A 17,101-nucleotide genomic window follows, 5' to 3' on the forward strand; every position below is an offset into this window, starting at 1 on the left:
AGATTAGCAGTTTTCAAAGCTTTTCCCCCTCAATGTTAATCTACTAACCCTTTCCCTCATTTTCAGTCATATTAACTTTTTCTTCATTACCTTTTTATTATTCCCTTAACCTTTATTCCTCAATTCCATTCATATCTATTTTCTCACTGGTTTCAGCTAACTGTTCACTTGCGTCCCTAAATAATCACACTTATCTTAATGATACACTGTGATCATGTTAATGTTTCCTTCGCATCATCATCAATTATTAATTCAGAATTGGTCATTACCAGCTGAACTTCATCACCATTACCGTTTGACTTCAATTTCTTTATGAGTTTATAACTCAAATACTGTACAAGTGCTCGGGGAAAAAAAATCAGGAAGATTCTGTAGGAGAAACGCTTCTGTGTGATCATGAATGGAGTGGAAAGAACAATCGAAAAAATATCGTTTACATGCGCTCTAATATCATTATGGCATAATATCAGTCCAGTTATAAGAAATATATGTATGCCTCTCCTCCAAGTATGATAATTATTGCAGAGCAAAATAGACTTTAACTTTCAGAGTATATCATTGACGGCTTAAGCACGTCACATGCCATTCACCATTTCACAAATAATACTAACCTAAGAAGAAGAAGAAAGGGTGGTAGTAGTAGTAGTAGTAGTAGTAGTAGTAGTAGTAGTAGTAGTAAGTGCTAGAAAAAAATACCTCATTTTATAGCAAAAAAGGTGTCCTCTTATCCTGAATGGGATCACTGAACGCGCCAAGAGGAAGAAAGAAATCAGGTCTCTGATCCCTTTCAATGCACGTTTCCTTTTGGGGAACCAATCTTTTCCTACGATGAACCAGCTACAGTACTCGTTGCATGTCATGCCTCAGAAATGACCGTCCATTTTCTGTTAAGAAAAACTGCTCTAAGCGCGTTGCCTTTCCGTAACCTCCACCTGCTGAATCGTAATACATGCCAAAAAAGTTTTTTTTTTAATCAGTTTTTATGTTGATGTCTGTTTGATGGATTCCGAGGAAAACAATGTCTGCAAAAATACAGAGAGAGAGAGAGAGAGAGAGAGAGAGAGAGAGAGAGAGAGAGAGAGAGAGAGAGAGGTGTACAATAATGCAAAATAATCACAAACAGTGCTCAGAGCCGAAGGCTCTCGAGACAGAGAGTCAGAAAAGGTTATGGTAGTATTGAAGGGAGGAGGAGGAGGAGGAGGAGGAGGAGGAGGAGGAGGAGGAGGAGGAGGAGGAGGAGGAGGAGGAGGCAAGTTAAACGGCATAACTTGTGTGCACACCAAGAACATAATGTTCGATGGAGCCACTTAAAGAATAGTAACATAGTAAGAAGACCGGGTTCTGGATTTCTCTATATGCCTCCGTTTTCCCTGGTTCGAAAACTTTTTTTCAGAGAGTTTTCTATCCTATCCTATCCTGCAAAGCTCTAGAGTCTGTCAGTTCTTTAATTTCCCGATGTTCCAATAGTCATCAGTTTCCCAAAGGGCGGCTGTAGCTTTCCCTTCAGAATTAAGAGTCGTATTTTCCTGACTCTAGCGTCCTGTGCCTCCAGGCTTACGCTAAATAAGGTCATTAGGCTGAATTTCTTATCGGTTTCTGGCTTGAGAAAGAAAAGTAAAATATTATCCCATATCTAGCGTTATACGTTTACAATTCGCGCATATCTTATCAAATGGTCCATAAAAACACTTATATTTAAGAGAGCATATTTTCCTCGTATTTGTCTCGTTAGAAAAGTTGTAGTACCTCACTACACGGGTTGGTACCGTTCTCGGCTAGCTCTCTGCTGGGCCCGCATTCGATTCTCCGACCGGCCAATGAAGAATTAGAGAAATTTATTTCTGGTGATAGAAATTCATTTCTCGTTGCTAGGTAACCAATTGGTTCTTAGCCACGTAAAATAAATCTAATCCTTTGGGCCAGCCCTAGGAGAGCTGTTAATCAGCTCAGTGGTCTGGTTGAGCTAAGGTATACTTATCAGAAAAGTTGTAAAATCATCTGCTTATGACTATTAATGTTAAATTCATCTACGAAACCACAGGTTTGCAGTTCTGTGCTTGAGAACAGAGATGACCGACAGAACAATATATGAGAATGTGGATTACCCCTATTACGTCTCTGGTGTGTGTTTTATGTGATGCTGTTGTCTTAAAGGGATAGATTAAACCCAGTGTATAAAGAAGACGTGAGTGATAGATTCATTGTTAATCAGTTAAGTTACTAGAGGCATGAATCTGAAGTAAAACTGTGGATAATAATAATAATAATAATAATAATAATAATAATAATAATAATAATAATAATAATAATAATAATAATATATGCAGAGGCTTAAGGCGATACTCAAGTCAAAACTCAACGCCGGAAACATGACGCAAGCCATAAACACATGGGCAGTACCAGTAATCAGATAAGCGCAATAGTGGAGTGGACGAAGGCTGAACTCCGCAGCATAGATCGGAAAACTAGGAAACACATGACAATACACAAAGCACTACACAAGAGCAAATACAGACAGACTATACATAACACGAAAGGAAAGGGGGAGAGGGCTACTAAGCATAGAGGACTGCGTCAACATCGAGAGCAGAGCACTGGGGCAATATCTGAAAACCAGTGGAGACGAGTGGTTGAGGAGTTCATGGGAAGAAGGACTGATAACAGTAGACGAAGACCCAGAAATACACAGAGAGACAGGAGAATGAAAAACAGAAAAGAGGAATGTCACAACAAACCAATGCACGGACAGTACATGAGACAGACTAAAGAACAGACCAGTGACGAAACATGGCAATGGCTACAGAGGGGAGAACTCAAGAAGGAAACAGAAGGAATGCTAACAGCGGCACAAGATCAGGCCCTAAGAACCAGATATATCCAAAGAACAATAGATGGAAATAACATCTCACCCATAAGCGGGAAGTGCAATATGAAAGACGAGACCATAAACCACATAGCAAGCGAATGTCCGGCGCTTGCACAGAACCAGTACAAAAAGAGGCATGATTCAGTAGCAAAGCCCTCCCCTGGAGCCTGTGCAAGAAACACCAGCTAGCTTGCAGTAATAAGTGGTACGTACACCAGCCTGCGGGAGTGGTAGAAAACGATCAGGAAAAGATACTCTGGGACTATGGTATCAGAACAGATAGGGTGATACGTGCCAATAGACCAGCTGTGACGTTGATTGACAAAATCAAGAAGAAAGAATCACTCACTGATGTCGCAATACCATGGGACCACAGTAGATGAGGAAGAAAGAGAAAGAATTGATAAGTATCAAGGTCTGAAAATAGAAATAAGAAGGATGTGGGATATGTCAGTGGAAATTGTACCCATAATCATAAGAACACTAGGTACGATCCCAAGATCCCTGAAAAGGAATCTGGAAAAACTAGATGCCGAAGTAGCGCCAGGATTCATGCAGAAGAGTGCGCTGCTACAAACAGCGCTTATAGTGAGAAAAGTGATGGACTCCTAAGGAGGCAGGATGCAACCCGGAACCCCACACTATAAAAACCACCCAGTCGAATAGACAAAAAAAAAAAAAAAAAAATAATAATAATAATAATAATAATAATAATAATAGTTTAAAAAAATACTCATAGTAGCATGAGTCTTGAAATATAGGAACAAATCCACTGTTGTGTATGGGTACATATATTTGAAAATAAATTTCTATAGAGAGCTTTCAGGAATCTGTTCGATTCCCCTTTCCAATCTCTGTAGAAATTTATTTTTAAATATATGTACCCATACATACCTGTGGGTTTGTTTCTTCAATAATAATAATAATAATAATAATAATAATAATAATAATAATAATAATAATAATAATAATAATAATAATAATATTGATTATTAATGACGATGATGATTTAAGCTTTTTCCCATAATGATGTAATTCCGACTGCAGTCAGGTCTGAGGTAATATCCAAGTCAGAAGTTTGCTTCAACAGGTATTCCCACGGGGCATTTGTATTGCCATCACGAGTTGAATCATTGGATTCCCACAGCATCTGTTTTTTCCAGGAATTCCATTTGTAGTAATTGAACCCACGCATTTATTGTATATCCTTTCTCGTCTGTGTGACAAGACAGACGTTCTCTCTCTCTCTCTCTCTCTCTCTCTCTCTCTCTCTCTCTCTCTCTCTCTCTCTCTATCTATATATATATATATATATATATATATATATATATATATATATATATATAAAAATATCACTGCGTGCGCGCTGGGCATTTTATATGTTTATATGTAAATATACCATCATAATTGATAGTAATATACTTTACAGCAAAAGTGGCTGAAATGAATAGTAATAAACTAAATATCACTGTAAAGGCAATTTATCATCTTTTTCAAACTGCTTTAGTTGAAATCATATCCAATGATACTGCATAAACATGACCGTAGTATTTCCCTTAGATTATGTGAATATCTACAATAGTCTTCATATACATTTATATATACACTATACATATATACACACATATATATGTATACGATTAAAACATACATGAATAAATTTGTATATATACATACTTTGTCAACACAGGTAAGCATTTTGCAGTGATCTACACAAAAGACTTCCCTTGAAGAATTTGCTTCTGGTTAGAACAAAAAAAAAAAATTATTCATGTCACAATCCTCCTAACAGTAATTCTTCCGCAACTGTCTCATTAAGCTTTCTTACCGTGGTTTCCTTCTTAGCTACGTTCTGTCTTTTTCCCTCCTTCATCTTCATTTTTATGCAACACGTTCACCGTCTGAGAGCATCTAGCGACTGACCTGTCTGTATGTATGTCTGTCTGAGCCCTCATATGCTCATCCGTCCGCTAAGGTTAGGGATTTTTCCTTTGTTATTTTTAACTATTAGGGATAAACCACATATCTCTCATGCAAATTCCACCTATTCGGCAGATATACAGCGAGAGGGCTAGGTCAGGGCCATAACTAGGGGCCAAAGGTCAAAACTAATTTGCCGCTACCTAGGTCATTATTTTATCACAAACACATCCTGTTCCTGTCTACTTCGGACCTGGACTAGGAAAGGGAACTCTGTTCCCCTTCATATTATAGCTTTACCAGATCACTGAGTAGTAGCCAAAAGCTACTGTATTAAGTTTAATGGGACGAGTCAGTCTTCTCATAATTTTATCTGAGAATGTACGTATAAAACCAATAACGAAGGTTATTAATAGGAGATTTCAACGTAACGTTATGGAGCTATCCTATGGATGCTACGAATTTCCTGAAATAAACAAAGTGAATATGAATTTGTAAAGAAGTGATTTCAACGTAACAGTAAAGAGTTATCTTGAACCTCGGGATAACTCTTTACAGTTACGTTGAAATCACTTCTTTACAAATTTCATATTCACTTTTTTATTTAAGGATATTCATCCATGCAAGGTATTCATGAATGGAAGCTTGAAGTAGTTACTGACATTTAAAACCATAGCCTCCATACCCCAAAACCTACTCCACTCATGAATACGTGCTTGATATCTATTCAAGGATTCTGCAACCACAGACCTAAAGCGCGGGAGAAGGAACAACAGCTAGAAGAGTAGCATAATCGGAATATGCGATGTTTGTTCTCTAGACCTTGCCACATGTCACTAGTACAGATAACAAATAGCAAAGGTCCAAGAACACTACCTTAAGGGTCTCCTGAAATGACATTACTAACGCCGACTTTGAGGCCCCGTAGCTGAGAGTAGAACCCTGCCATGAACATGAGGTTCCAAATGGACCCCCACTACTAAAACTTCGGTTAAAATATTAGTAAGGGATCCACCAATTCCCAATAATCTTGGCTTGTAGACAAGTGCTTCATTATTCACACGGTTAAAGGCTACACTGAAAACTAAACCAACCATGCGTGCCTCTACACCCTCATAAAGAGACGGTAGATATGGACAAGAGTGCATCACAAATGCCTGGGCCTTTACGAAACCCAAACTTTAATGCCAGTAGCAGGTTATTATCTTCAACAAACCTACAAAGACTCTTAAAGAGCATCTTCTCAGAAACATTAGATAAAACAGAGGTGACTGAATTCCCTGTTTTATCTACATCTTTGCACCGATATGTTGGAAGCCATCAGACCCCACACACCCATTAGACTCATTTGTTTGTAAAAAAGATTTTCTTTTTCCCAAGAACTGTATTCTGATTTTTGACCATTTATTAGTCGAAATATGTCTTGTTTTGGATCCGTCTTTCTCATACAAACAGAAAACTTCCACTATTCATGCCGCGTTTGTGCCACTCTAGTCTGTTTTTGGAGCTGACGGTATATATCCACAGACGATGTCATTGCAACCAATGGGCGGTGAGCAACCTGAGCTTCCGCCAATCACGATGAGCTGAAATAATATCGGTTGCGAATATTTATCGTCAGCTAACCAGAAAGAATAAAAAGACTATAGTTCCTCTCATTTTGCCGGCACCACCATCCACATATTTGAGTCTTTTATTTGGCTGCTTTAGCTACTTGAAAGCGTTCCTGACATTCCTCAACTGCTGTTTATGGATGTAAATGAGATGTTTGTTTGTTGATTTGTTTCTCTTCATTTTGGGGGGGGGATTTCTCTATATTTCTTCTCACTATGCTTTTCTTTTCTGTTGTAACTGGTTTGATAGGTTAATAATTTTAGGAGGAACGTAAATGTAATATAATATTATTACTATTATTATTCAGTAGATGAAACCTATTCATATGGAACAAGCCAACAGGGGCCACTGACTTGAAATTCAAGTTTCCAAGGGTGTTCATTAGGAAGAAGTAAAGACGTATGAGGTAATAAAAAATGTCGAAATAAGAGCAACAGGAATAGTATTACAGATAATAATGACGCAATAGCAGTGACAGCAGACAATAATGATGGGCTAACAGTAGCATGATAAAAAAAAACGACAAAGAAACGGATAATTATTCCAGAATAATGAGCAGCACTCGTACCTTTGGAAGCTACGTCGAGGTACCGACAGGGCGGATAGGAAAAGTTGTACCGAGAGAGGTCACTGACTGTTATGCTCTGCTTCGATAGTAGGGAAGGAAGATTCTAAACGGAAAGACCATACACATGCGCGTGCATACATATATTAGCCTATGTCTCCTTTCCGTATTTGCTTACGTATTTCATCCATATACACACACATACACACACACACACATACACACAAACGTACCCAGCAGTCAATCGAGAGACAGGTTTTACTCTGCAACGGCTCACATATTTCTGCTGTAAAAGGATCATAACACAGAGTTTCAGGTAAAACATCCATATGAATGTTTTTACAGGAAAACTCGTGCGTGCAGTTACACATGAAATTTCTCTTTCCTCTGAAATAAAATTTAAAAAATCAGCTCACAGAATGAGGGACCAGAGTTCGTTCCTCAAATAGGACGAGGAAAACGATATGGGCACGTGCCCTAAAATCAATGAGTCTCTGTAGACCTTAAAATGAATTGGGTGCCTAGCTGTCAGTCGAGAGTTGCGTGTCCAAGCTAGGGTGTATGTATGTAGAGAGAGAGAGAGAGAGAGAGAGAGAGAGAGAGAGAGAGAGAGAGAGAGATGCTTTTTCACTGCTTCCTTTAAAACAGGATGGCCTTGACGAGGTAATCCCCCCCCGCCTCTCTCTCTCTCTCTCTCTCTCTCTCTCTCTCTCTCTCTCTCTCTCTCTCTATATATATATATATATATATATATATATATATATATATATATATATATATATAAATACATTCTATTCTATTCTATTCTACTCTAATCTGTTATTTTGCGAATTACTACTGTGAGCGATTTTTCACTCTTACGTACTTAAAACTTAATGATAAAATATATCTATAATGAAAACGTCCTCAGCTACAAAGAAAATTAAATAAAGTTAGCAGAGTCAAACAACAGTCAGTAATTCACTTTATCACTGATTAATAATAATTAATTGTTTACGTTTCTGGATTATTGTCTATGGCACGCACATCCCACCAAGTAAGCCAGGTGTTTTTACAGATATAAAAAAAAATACTTATTTTTCCTCTTTAAAAACCAATTTAAATCGAGCTATTTTATTCCGATAACCGGAATTCAGGTACTTTTGGCTATTGTATCTAAATCTTTTTCATTATTGTTTATTATTATAATCAGTCATGAGAGCTCATGATATTATATTTCTATAAGAAACTACAAAATCCAGGAAAGTTTATAGAATATACAAATGTACACATACCTGTGTGTATATAACCTACAAACATTCCTTCATATTCTAAATGGACAGATATACATGAATCTATAAAGGGTGTATCCAGATGTGATGCCATTCGGACCATGGCGACCCCGCCCTCTCCCCACAAAAAATAAATGACAGCAAATATTTTTCCCTTATAGAAAATTAGCATGAATTAGTTAATTTTTCATGAAGAATACAATCGACAACGCATAACCAAATTCACGTTAATCTCGCTTTTAAAAAACTTGCTCTAGTCGAATTTGGGTCTGATTTCCATCTTGGAAAATCATCTCTAATACTGGAAATTATTCAGGAAAGAGTTGGTAAGAAGTAGATACATAACTTGCATGCTCGAAAGACTATGTTTCCGCGATCGACTGATCATTAGCATATACGTGCAGCGTTTCTTCCTCTTGAATATCGCCTTAGGCACGCACATGTGTTTCATCAACATAGAGAAATTCAAATGCCCTGGAAAAGGCTCTCTGAAAACGGCGACCCCGACAAGGGATTATGCAGAGAAAAAGAACATAGAGAAATGCACTTGGTCATGAATATTGAAAGCAATGTGCTAGTCAAACTTTTGGCTTTCTCTTCGCTAACACCTAAACTGAGAGAGAGAGAGAGAGAGAGAGAGAGAGAGAGAGAGAGAGAGAGAGAGAGAGAGAGAGAGAATAACAAGAACAATTTGTACACAATAATGTTATTCTCTCAATCCCACGAAGGTTATAAGAGTCTAAGGCTAATGCAGTGCACATGTGTGTGTGTGCGCGCGTGTGTGTGTGTGCGCGCGCGTGTGTGTGTGCGCGCGCGAACGCGCATACTGAAAAGTATTACACTGGATATTCCCGACGCAGATAACAGGAAATTCTGTAGCCTCAAAAACACATCATTATATTTGTTATATGATGGTATTATGCACGTTCCTTATTACGTCTATTATATTACATTATACTATCATAGTAATAACACTATTTATTCTTCGGACTCATACATTAACTTCCACGCACAAACCAGCCCCATATTTGGCGCCACCCAAAGACCATTATCGACTACGCCCTTGCAGTTACTTTCGTTCTTACAGATATACCTATATATTTCTGCAGTTTTAGAAATGTAACAGAAAATTATATCTAACCTTTTCCCGAAGTTTTCTCAAACTTCGGACGGTGGAATTCACAACGTCATCTAAACATTAAAAATTCCAAACAGTCTCGTTAGAACTAACTTTCTAAAAATTTTTTAAACCATAACAACAAGAGTTCAGGTACACTTATCTGTACTTTTTCTTTACTCGAGTCAGCATCCAACGTGAGAATTCTATGTCAAAGGTGCATGAACATCCCGGTGTCAATAATAAAAGCCGTCAAATGGAAGTGGGGATTCCCCTCGGCATGTGTGAAGGGATACTTTCTCCTAATCTGTGCTCTCTCTCTCTCTCTCTCTCTCTCTCTCTCTCTCTCTCTCTCTCTCTCTCATCCACAAACACACACACTAAGTATGTCACCTCCTCCTGTCAATATTGTGTGCCGGTTCATATATGTATGTTGGTTACGTAGATTCCCAGTTTGTTTATCGCACCCCACGTGACTGCGAGGTAGCTTTGTGATTGGCTGCTGAATCTGGCAGCTAAACCTGAGCTTAGTAGCGAAGCTCAGAGCTCGCATTTTCAACAGACTTGCATTTTGCATACACTGTTCAACAGCATTTGAGATGTCAGTATGAGAAGAAGTTAGTATTTGTCGCCTAGCATTATTGTTCAAGTACAACATTTCAGTTTTTTCCACAAATTTCTCATGATTAATCCCACATCTTGAAGAGGGATGGCAAAGATTTTGGAAGTGGTTGGAAGGGCTTTCAGAAGTATATGGAAGATTCCTGTGATGACATCACTGCAAGGAATCATGGGAGTTAAGGTCTCACGCGCGCGAGCTGCAGAAGTTTACAGTGATCAGCAGTACAGAGTAAATTACCCCAAAATCATGACATGTTCATTAAAATGAATTTTAAAAAGGTGGTTTCTTTTTCCATTCCTACAACATTTCAGTGTATTATTACTACTAATAATAAACCATTTTCCAGCTGGACGAGTAACAACATCGCTTCAAAAAGTAGCCTAAGCCTAGTAATGACAGTGCACTTCGCGGTTGGGTACGTTTTAAGTTTGTGATTTTTCATAACTCCCGGCAGGGGGCTGAAACCCTAAGCAGATTAAACAATAGTCAAATATGTATGCATAAAAACGTTGCTTGTAGTTTCCATGGTAGTGGGGATGACTGATGCCTAGTCTGTTCATACAAATCGCTGATGTACACAGTATTATTTGTTCACACCTCTGTGTATGTTTATCACATACTGGAAATTGACTGGAACCACTTCATACGCATACAGACCAAAATCACACAACAGCATTGTCCCATCCACCTCCCGTCACGAGAATTTTTTCGGTGGCGGGGGTGATGAATGTACAGCATCTGCTTGGACAAATTCTACTGAAATTGTGGCAAGATCATATCTACATGTGCCGTTTCCCAAAAATAAGAATATCTTTACCCCCAGTTTTTATTCATAACGAAAATCTTACATTTAGTTCTCCTGATTCTCTGCATCTGTACTGTTTTCAGAAATACTCCAGAATGAAGACCTAAGAATTGGAATATAAAATTTAGGCCAAAGGCCAAGCGTTGAGCCCTGTGAGGGAAACTGAGAACAAAAATGTTTTCTGAGGTGCAACCTGAGGAAAACCTCGCAGCTGCACTAAGAAACAATTGTTAGGAGAGGGTGGGGAAAAGTAAGGTGGAAGAAAGAGAATATGAATAAAGGTACAGTAAAAGGAATGATAGAGGTTGCAGCTAAGGGCCGAAGGGTCCCTGCAAAGAAACTTAAGTAATACGAAAGACCTAGATAAATCTGTAGATCCTGAGCTTAGTAAATTTATCTAGTCACAGAGGATTATAAGGCTGTTAACAGCGCATTTTCAAAAGATAAAATCACCACCTCAGCTATTCCACCATTGTTTACATCGTGCACTGAACTGCCAGCAATCCTCGTGTGCGTCACCACTACAGTCATACACAAAAACATCATTTTACATTCAAGCGCCAAAGCGATACAAAGCAACAGAAATATATAGCATTTAACGTAGAGAATTTTTAGTGCACATGCATTTTGCTCTAAAGCGACCCCTGTGAGAGATCTTCACAAAAAACCTATTTTGGAGGCCACTTCTCCAAGATGGCTACTAAAACCAAGGTGGTAAGAAGCGGACACTGTTATCCTATACGTATAAGTACCATTTTACGAAGACGGTAAAATCTATTCCAGCTTTTCCTTATTTCCTCCTATCCAGCCATCTTTGGACTGGCCTATGTGCATATTCTGGGTATTCCTGCGTTCGCCACACTGTTCACTAGAATGGTAAACATGTTTCCCCTCATGTTTTATTCAGAACGCAGCACTTGAAATACGATATATGAATGGCCATGAAGTTCTGTTTGATCCCTTTAAAAACGATGAGTTACCATATTATCTCTCTTGATCTCGTTGCATATTTACCTTTCATACGAAGCCTGTACCAACATTTGCATTGGTTAAACTTATATGACTGCTTTTTGTGTTCTTTCTTTCTGATTGAATGCACTCTATCTCTCTGTATGCCTCTGGTACTGGACATTAAAATCACCACAGAAAATAAGAACACTTAGAAAGCCTCTGGTGCTGGACATTAAAATCATCACAGAAAATAACACTTATAAATTAAAATTATGAAAAAATTAAAACGCAAACTCTAAGATAACCCATTTCCTCATTTATACAGTGTTTGTCTAACAATAAAATAAGCAAGAGGAACATTAATAACAACTGCACAAAAAACAAGCACATATATGAGTTCCATCAGCAACAATTTCGCATACTGTAATTTTACTTCAGTTAATAAACACTTTAACGATGATTCTTTTGACATGGCAAAACTGTCATGAATTTAATTTCCCTATACCATGAAGAATAAGAATGAGAGAGAGAGAGAGAGAGAGAGAGAGAGAGAGAGAGAGAGATAATGGCATGTTGTTTATAAGAGCAACCAGTCTTGGGGTTTTCCTGAGCCTCTGAGGGGTACGAAGTTGTCTGGGTCAAGCCGAAGCTAGAAACGGCATCAGTGAAAATCGAAAATGCCCCGAGTTGCTTTTCAAAATGACCCTTGTGTTATTTGGACCTTACATCTCTCCTTCACATAAGACTGATCCTTACGTAATGAGTTGCGCGTGTTTTTCTTTTGTAGATATGCATGCCACTAATTTCAGCTTTTTGTCAATTTATTTTGAAATTACCGTTTTACTATGTTTTATGTATTTGTTGGCGTTCCGTCACGAGGCTTCGTCGTGGAATTTTAATTTTTTGCTATATGAGAAATAACACACAAAAACTGCTTTGTATAGACCGTACACACCAAGAAATTTCCACGCAGAAATACAAAAACAATCCTTTGTGCAAGCAAAATCAGTTGTACACAAACATGAAAGTTCCTTTGTATACACACGCCCGATTTCCTCCTTTGTATGCACAAAAAAATACTCCTTTGCATACAAATAGACACACGCGCGCATAAATTCCCTCGGTCAAATACAATCAAACATCCCCATGTATATACACGGACCGTTGTCGACAATATTTTTACTAATGGAAAACTTTCCCCAATTAACAAAGACAACTCCCTTCAAACACGGGTCATCGACCCAGAAAAAAAAAACTGCAATCATGAACAGACGCTGTGTGGAGTGATTCTCCAGCCGTTATTATATTCAGTTTCTCAGTTAAGCAACTGAATCTAATAAGATAGTAGTAGTATCTTAATTAACCTTGCCTATGGAAATGCTTGGAAGGCTTGGAACTGACTACTAATGGTAGCCTTTACAACGGTTATTTAAGGTGCTTCTGTACGATTCAAAACAGATATTGCAAACTTCATTAAAATTATACTTACTTATGAGCAAAATAGCCAATTACAGCAAATATAGGTAAATAAATGTGGTCCCAATTTTCGAATAAATAAATAAATAAATAACCAAATAATGTCCGAGGAACCTATAGATAAAATTCAGTCCTGGTTTAAGGTAGCTGAGTGAGACAAGAAGTTGTGAACATCGTCACTAACCGAAAAATAATACATAAATTTCAGTTCATAAAATTATTAATATTCCTGCACTGCCCTATTCATTTTTTAGAATGTCTAAGATATCATCCTCAAAGGCAGTATTTAGCTTACTCCAATATTGTAAAGCTACTTAGTTTATTAGCGCTACTCGGCAATTTCTCTTGTCTGGATGTATGTGACAACCCGCCATTAATATTGTAAAGCTGCTTAGTTTATTAGCGCTACTTGGCAATTTCTCTTGTGTGGATGTATGTGACAACTCTGTCCTCTGAATCTCACCTAACGCGTAATGAAAATAGTCAAGTTGCGTAGGGATGCCGTGTTTTCTCTGCTTTTGTGCATGTTCCCTATTTCTGCTCTAGAAAAAAAAATTCACTTCAGTTACCACTGCGTTTACCGACTGCCATCGGGTTCAGCAACATGCGATGTACTGTGGAACCCCACCCCGCGGAAACCCCCAACAAAAACAGAAATAATAGATATGAGAGAGAGAGAGAGAGAGAGAGAGAGAGAGAGAGAGAGAGAGAGGTTCAAGTACATGTTTCAGGATCTGATGTAGAACTGGTTTGGCCCACTGCCATGTAACCTTAACTTTAAATGTTCCAACAATGTCTGAGGCATCACGTCCAACTTTTCTTCCCCTTGTCTGGTTTATCTTAACTCTGTGGCTACAAGGCGTCAGCTACCTCTGAGTGACCCATACGTAAGTACACAATGTAGACCAGAGACTTAATTTCCACTTTGCACTCCCTTCGCCTCTTTCTGATATCAGATGGCGTGGTAACTCCCACTAGCGGATCCAGAAATATTTCATGGGGGGACACCAATTTTCATATTATACATATATATATATATATATATATATATATATATATATATATATATATATATATATACATAAATATATGTAAATATATATGTATGTATGTATGTATGTATGTACGTGTATATATATATATATATATATATATATATATATATATATATATATATATATATATATATATACATATATATATATAATATATATATATATATATATATATATATATATATATATATATATATATATATATATATGTCATTAAGATTGTTGTTATTATTTTTTCTCAAAATATTATTACTGTATTTCTATAAAGATTTTTTCCCATTTATGTTATTATTACCTAAATCTTCATTATTACTATTTTGTCATTACTTTTCATGGGGGGGGGATCTAGTTCTAAACAATGCCAAATACTGGCAATCATTCGTTCTATTAAATTGTAATATTTTTTCATAAGTAAACCTAATGTACCTCACTACTGCAATTTCTGATGACTTTATCTGAAATCTTATCATTTTATTCAGAACGAAAATGATAAATCAATATGTGTTATTAGCAACGTAATTTAGCCAAGACCGCAAAGTTACAGAGTTACTGTAAACATTCCTCGCAATCTCCAGTCCGAAAGAGTTCATTCTCCTCTCTCTCTCTCTCTCTCTCTCTCTCTCTCTCTCTCTCTCTCTCTCTCTCTCTCTCTCTCTCTCTCTCTCTCGTTCCAACGAACTTACGGCATCATTAACACAAAACCTTGCACGGTTATATTTTTGCACTTTGCAACGCATTGCATAATTACGCAGGATGTTGATCCCTCAGAGCAGAAAAGAAAACATTTCTATCCATAATGGTCTCAGTTCGCGAAGGTTAAAAATTTTATTACTGAAATTATGAATTTATCGATCTTTACTTTTCAAAGATAATACGCGCCCAGTACGTTTACTACATCGATAGACGGAATGTTATGGTTTATATATATATATATATATATATATATATATATATATATATATATATATATATATATATATATAAATATATATAATATAATATAATATAATATAATATAATATAATATAATAAAAGGTTTGTCATCAGTGTCTTCCTTAACTGAATTACGTTTATAACAAACGTTCATATACCAAGTAACTTTCAATGCCATAATAACGATCCACTCCAACGAAACTCGGAAGTAATTCGTACTTGTCATGAATAAACATCTGTTCACAGGAAGCCATGATGTTTACTTTCAAGCCCAGATTCTACGTGTTAACCTCAGATATGTATCTATATGAAATATTCTAATATATCTGAAATGTGGAAATAAAAATTTCCTGTCTAATACTGTCCTTTCTTCATAACTTCCGCAATATTAGTAATAAGGACTAAATATCTCATGTCACCCTGTACCAAATATAAATCACGCTGATAAAAAAAACTACTTTCATGCAATTCATTACCAGTTTGGTAATCGTGATGACAGTAAACACATGAGTAATCGATAATAAATTGTCTGATTTCGTTCTGTAACGTTCACAGTTACGAAAAACAAAAAAGCTTTGAAAAATGGTAACCTCCCTGTTGGCTTTTATGAGAAAAAGACCTTTACTACTTTAAGAATCGCCACTACAGGTATCTAATCTCTGAAAGAATGATTTACCTTAAGTAGCTGGCGTTCAATCTGACACATACATACATTCATACCATTTACTAGTTTCGCCAATATGAACGCACGGTTTGACTACAGAAGTGGATACTAACTTGTTTCACCTCTGGGCACCTAGATTTGACCAGATGAAGTATAACTGGTGTACATGTTGTGGCAGCTCCTTTCTAACCAATTTGCCAATCAAGAACTGGACAATTTGCATCCAAAACGTCATTATGGTAGATTGCATACCCAAGCTCATTAAGAGTTATTCTCCCGACCACGCCCATTAAACAGAGGGCGTCAGCGAAGTTGACCCCATCGATCTAGTGCCAAATACTTAATTAAAAACTAAATTCCTTTAAAATACTAACAGCAAGTTGAGGCGGGGTCAAGGACGATACAGTGATACCTAAAACTATGGTCTAGAGACGTCCGACTTACATAACTTTAATAATAAGAAAGGTATGGTACTACACCTCTCACACACGGACTGCGTTATACTGTCATTCTGAAACCTTCCGTCTACAAAAGTAAATAATAAACAGCGAATGCTTTGTCCTACCTTCCCAAACTCCTCCAAGGAAGACAGTCCATCCGCAGGTAATATAGGTTCTGAGGTCGAAAGCACTGATTTAGGCGAACCACAAGAGTGCGTGCCCTGAAAATTGAAGTAAAGTCTAGTAATGGAAGTCTTCACTCGCGACGGCTGTCATAACTGGAGAAGCTCTAAGGAAGAACATGGACTAGTAAGCTAACTTTGTTTAGAGTTTCAGAATATTTCATGATTTTAATGCCACAAGCCTCTCAGTATACTAGAATAACGAAGCTTTCTTATCAATTAGTTCTTAAAATTACAAGGAAAATTACATGTAATTTGGAAATCGATGCAAAGAACAGTTAGCTTGATTAATATAACAGTGTCTGTTGCCTATCACTACAGTTTTGTTTTAATCGTTCTTAAATGATCACATGACACAGACATAAAAAGATAGGCAAAAAAATAAATGAAAAAGAAAATTATGTTCAGATGGAACGATTGCTTACAAATGTGGAACACTAACCGGTGTAAACATTTAGAAGTAAACAACCTTGTTTACTGACCCATATAATTACTACCTGGAACCATAACAATGGGAATTTATTTTAGTAATTACCATAATTGGGAATCATGTATATCATTTACTGATGTAATATTTGTACTTCGTTGAAGTCGATGTATTGTACCATGAAATACTTTGC

The 17,101-nt window shown here is 37.1% G+C and overlaps 1 protein-coding gene across 2 annotated transcripts in view; it reads right to left on the reverse strand.

The window, feature by feature from the left end:
* Window positions 1-17,101, reverse strand: part of LOC136825700 (uncharacterized) — an 87,014-nt gene that overhangs the window by 27,024 nt on the left and 42,889 nt on the right. For both annotated transcript variants that reach the window (XM_067082445.1, XM_067082443.1), the window contains exon 4: window positions 16,425-16,520. In XM_067082445.1, the coding sequence (XP_066938546.1) occupies window positions 16,425-16,520 (96 nt within the window). The remainder of the gene's footprint in view (window positions 1-16,424; window positions 16,521-17,101) is intronic.

Source organism: Macrobrachium rosenbergii, chromosome 39 (assembly GCF_040412425.1).
Source record: "Macrobrachium rosenbergii isolate ZJJX-2024 chromosome 39, ASM4041242v1, whole genome shotgun sequence".
In the NCBI taxonomy this organism is placed as follows: domain Eukaryota; kingdom Metazoa; phylum Arthropoda; class Malacostraca; order Decapoda; family Palaemonidae; genus Macrobrachium; species Macrobrachium rosenbergii.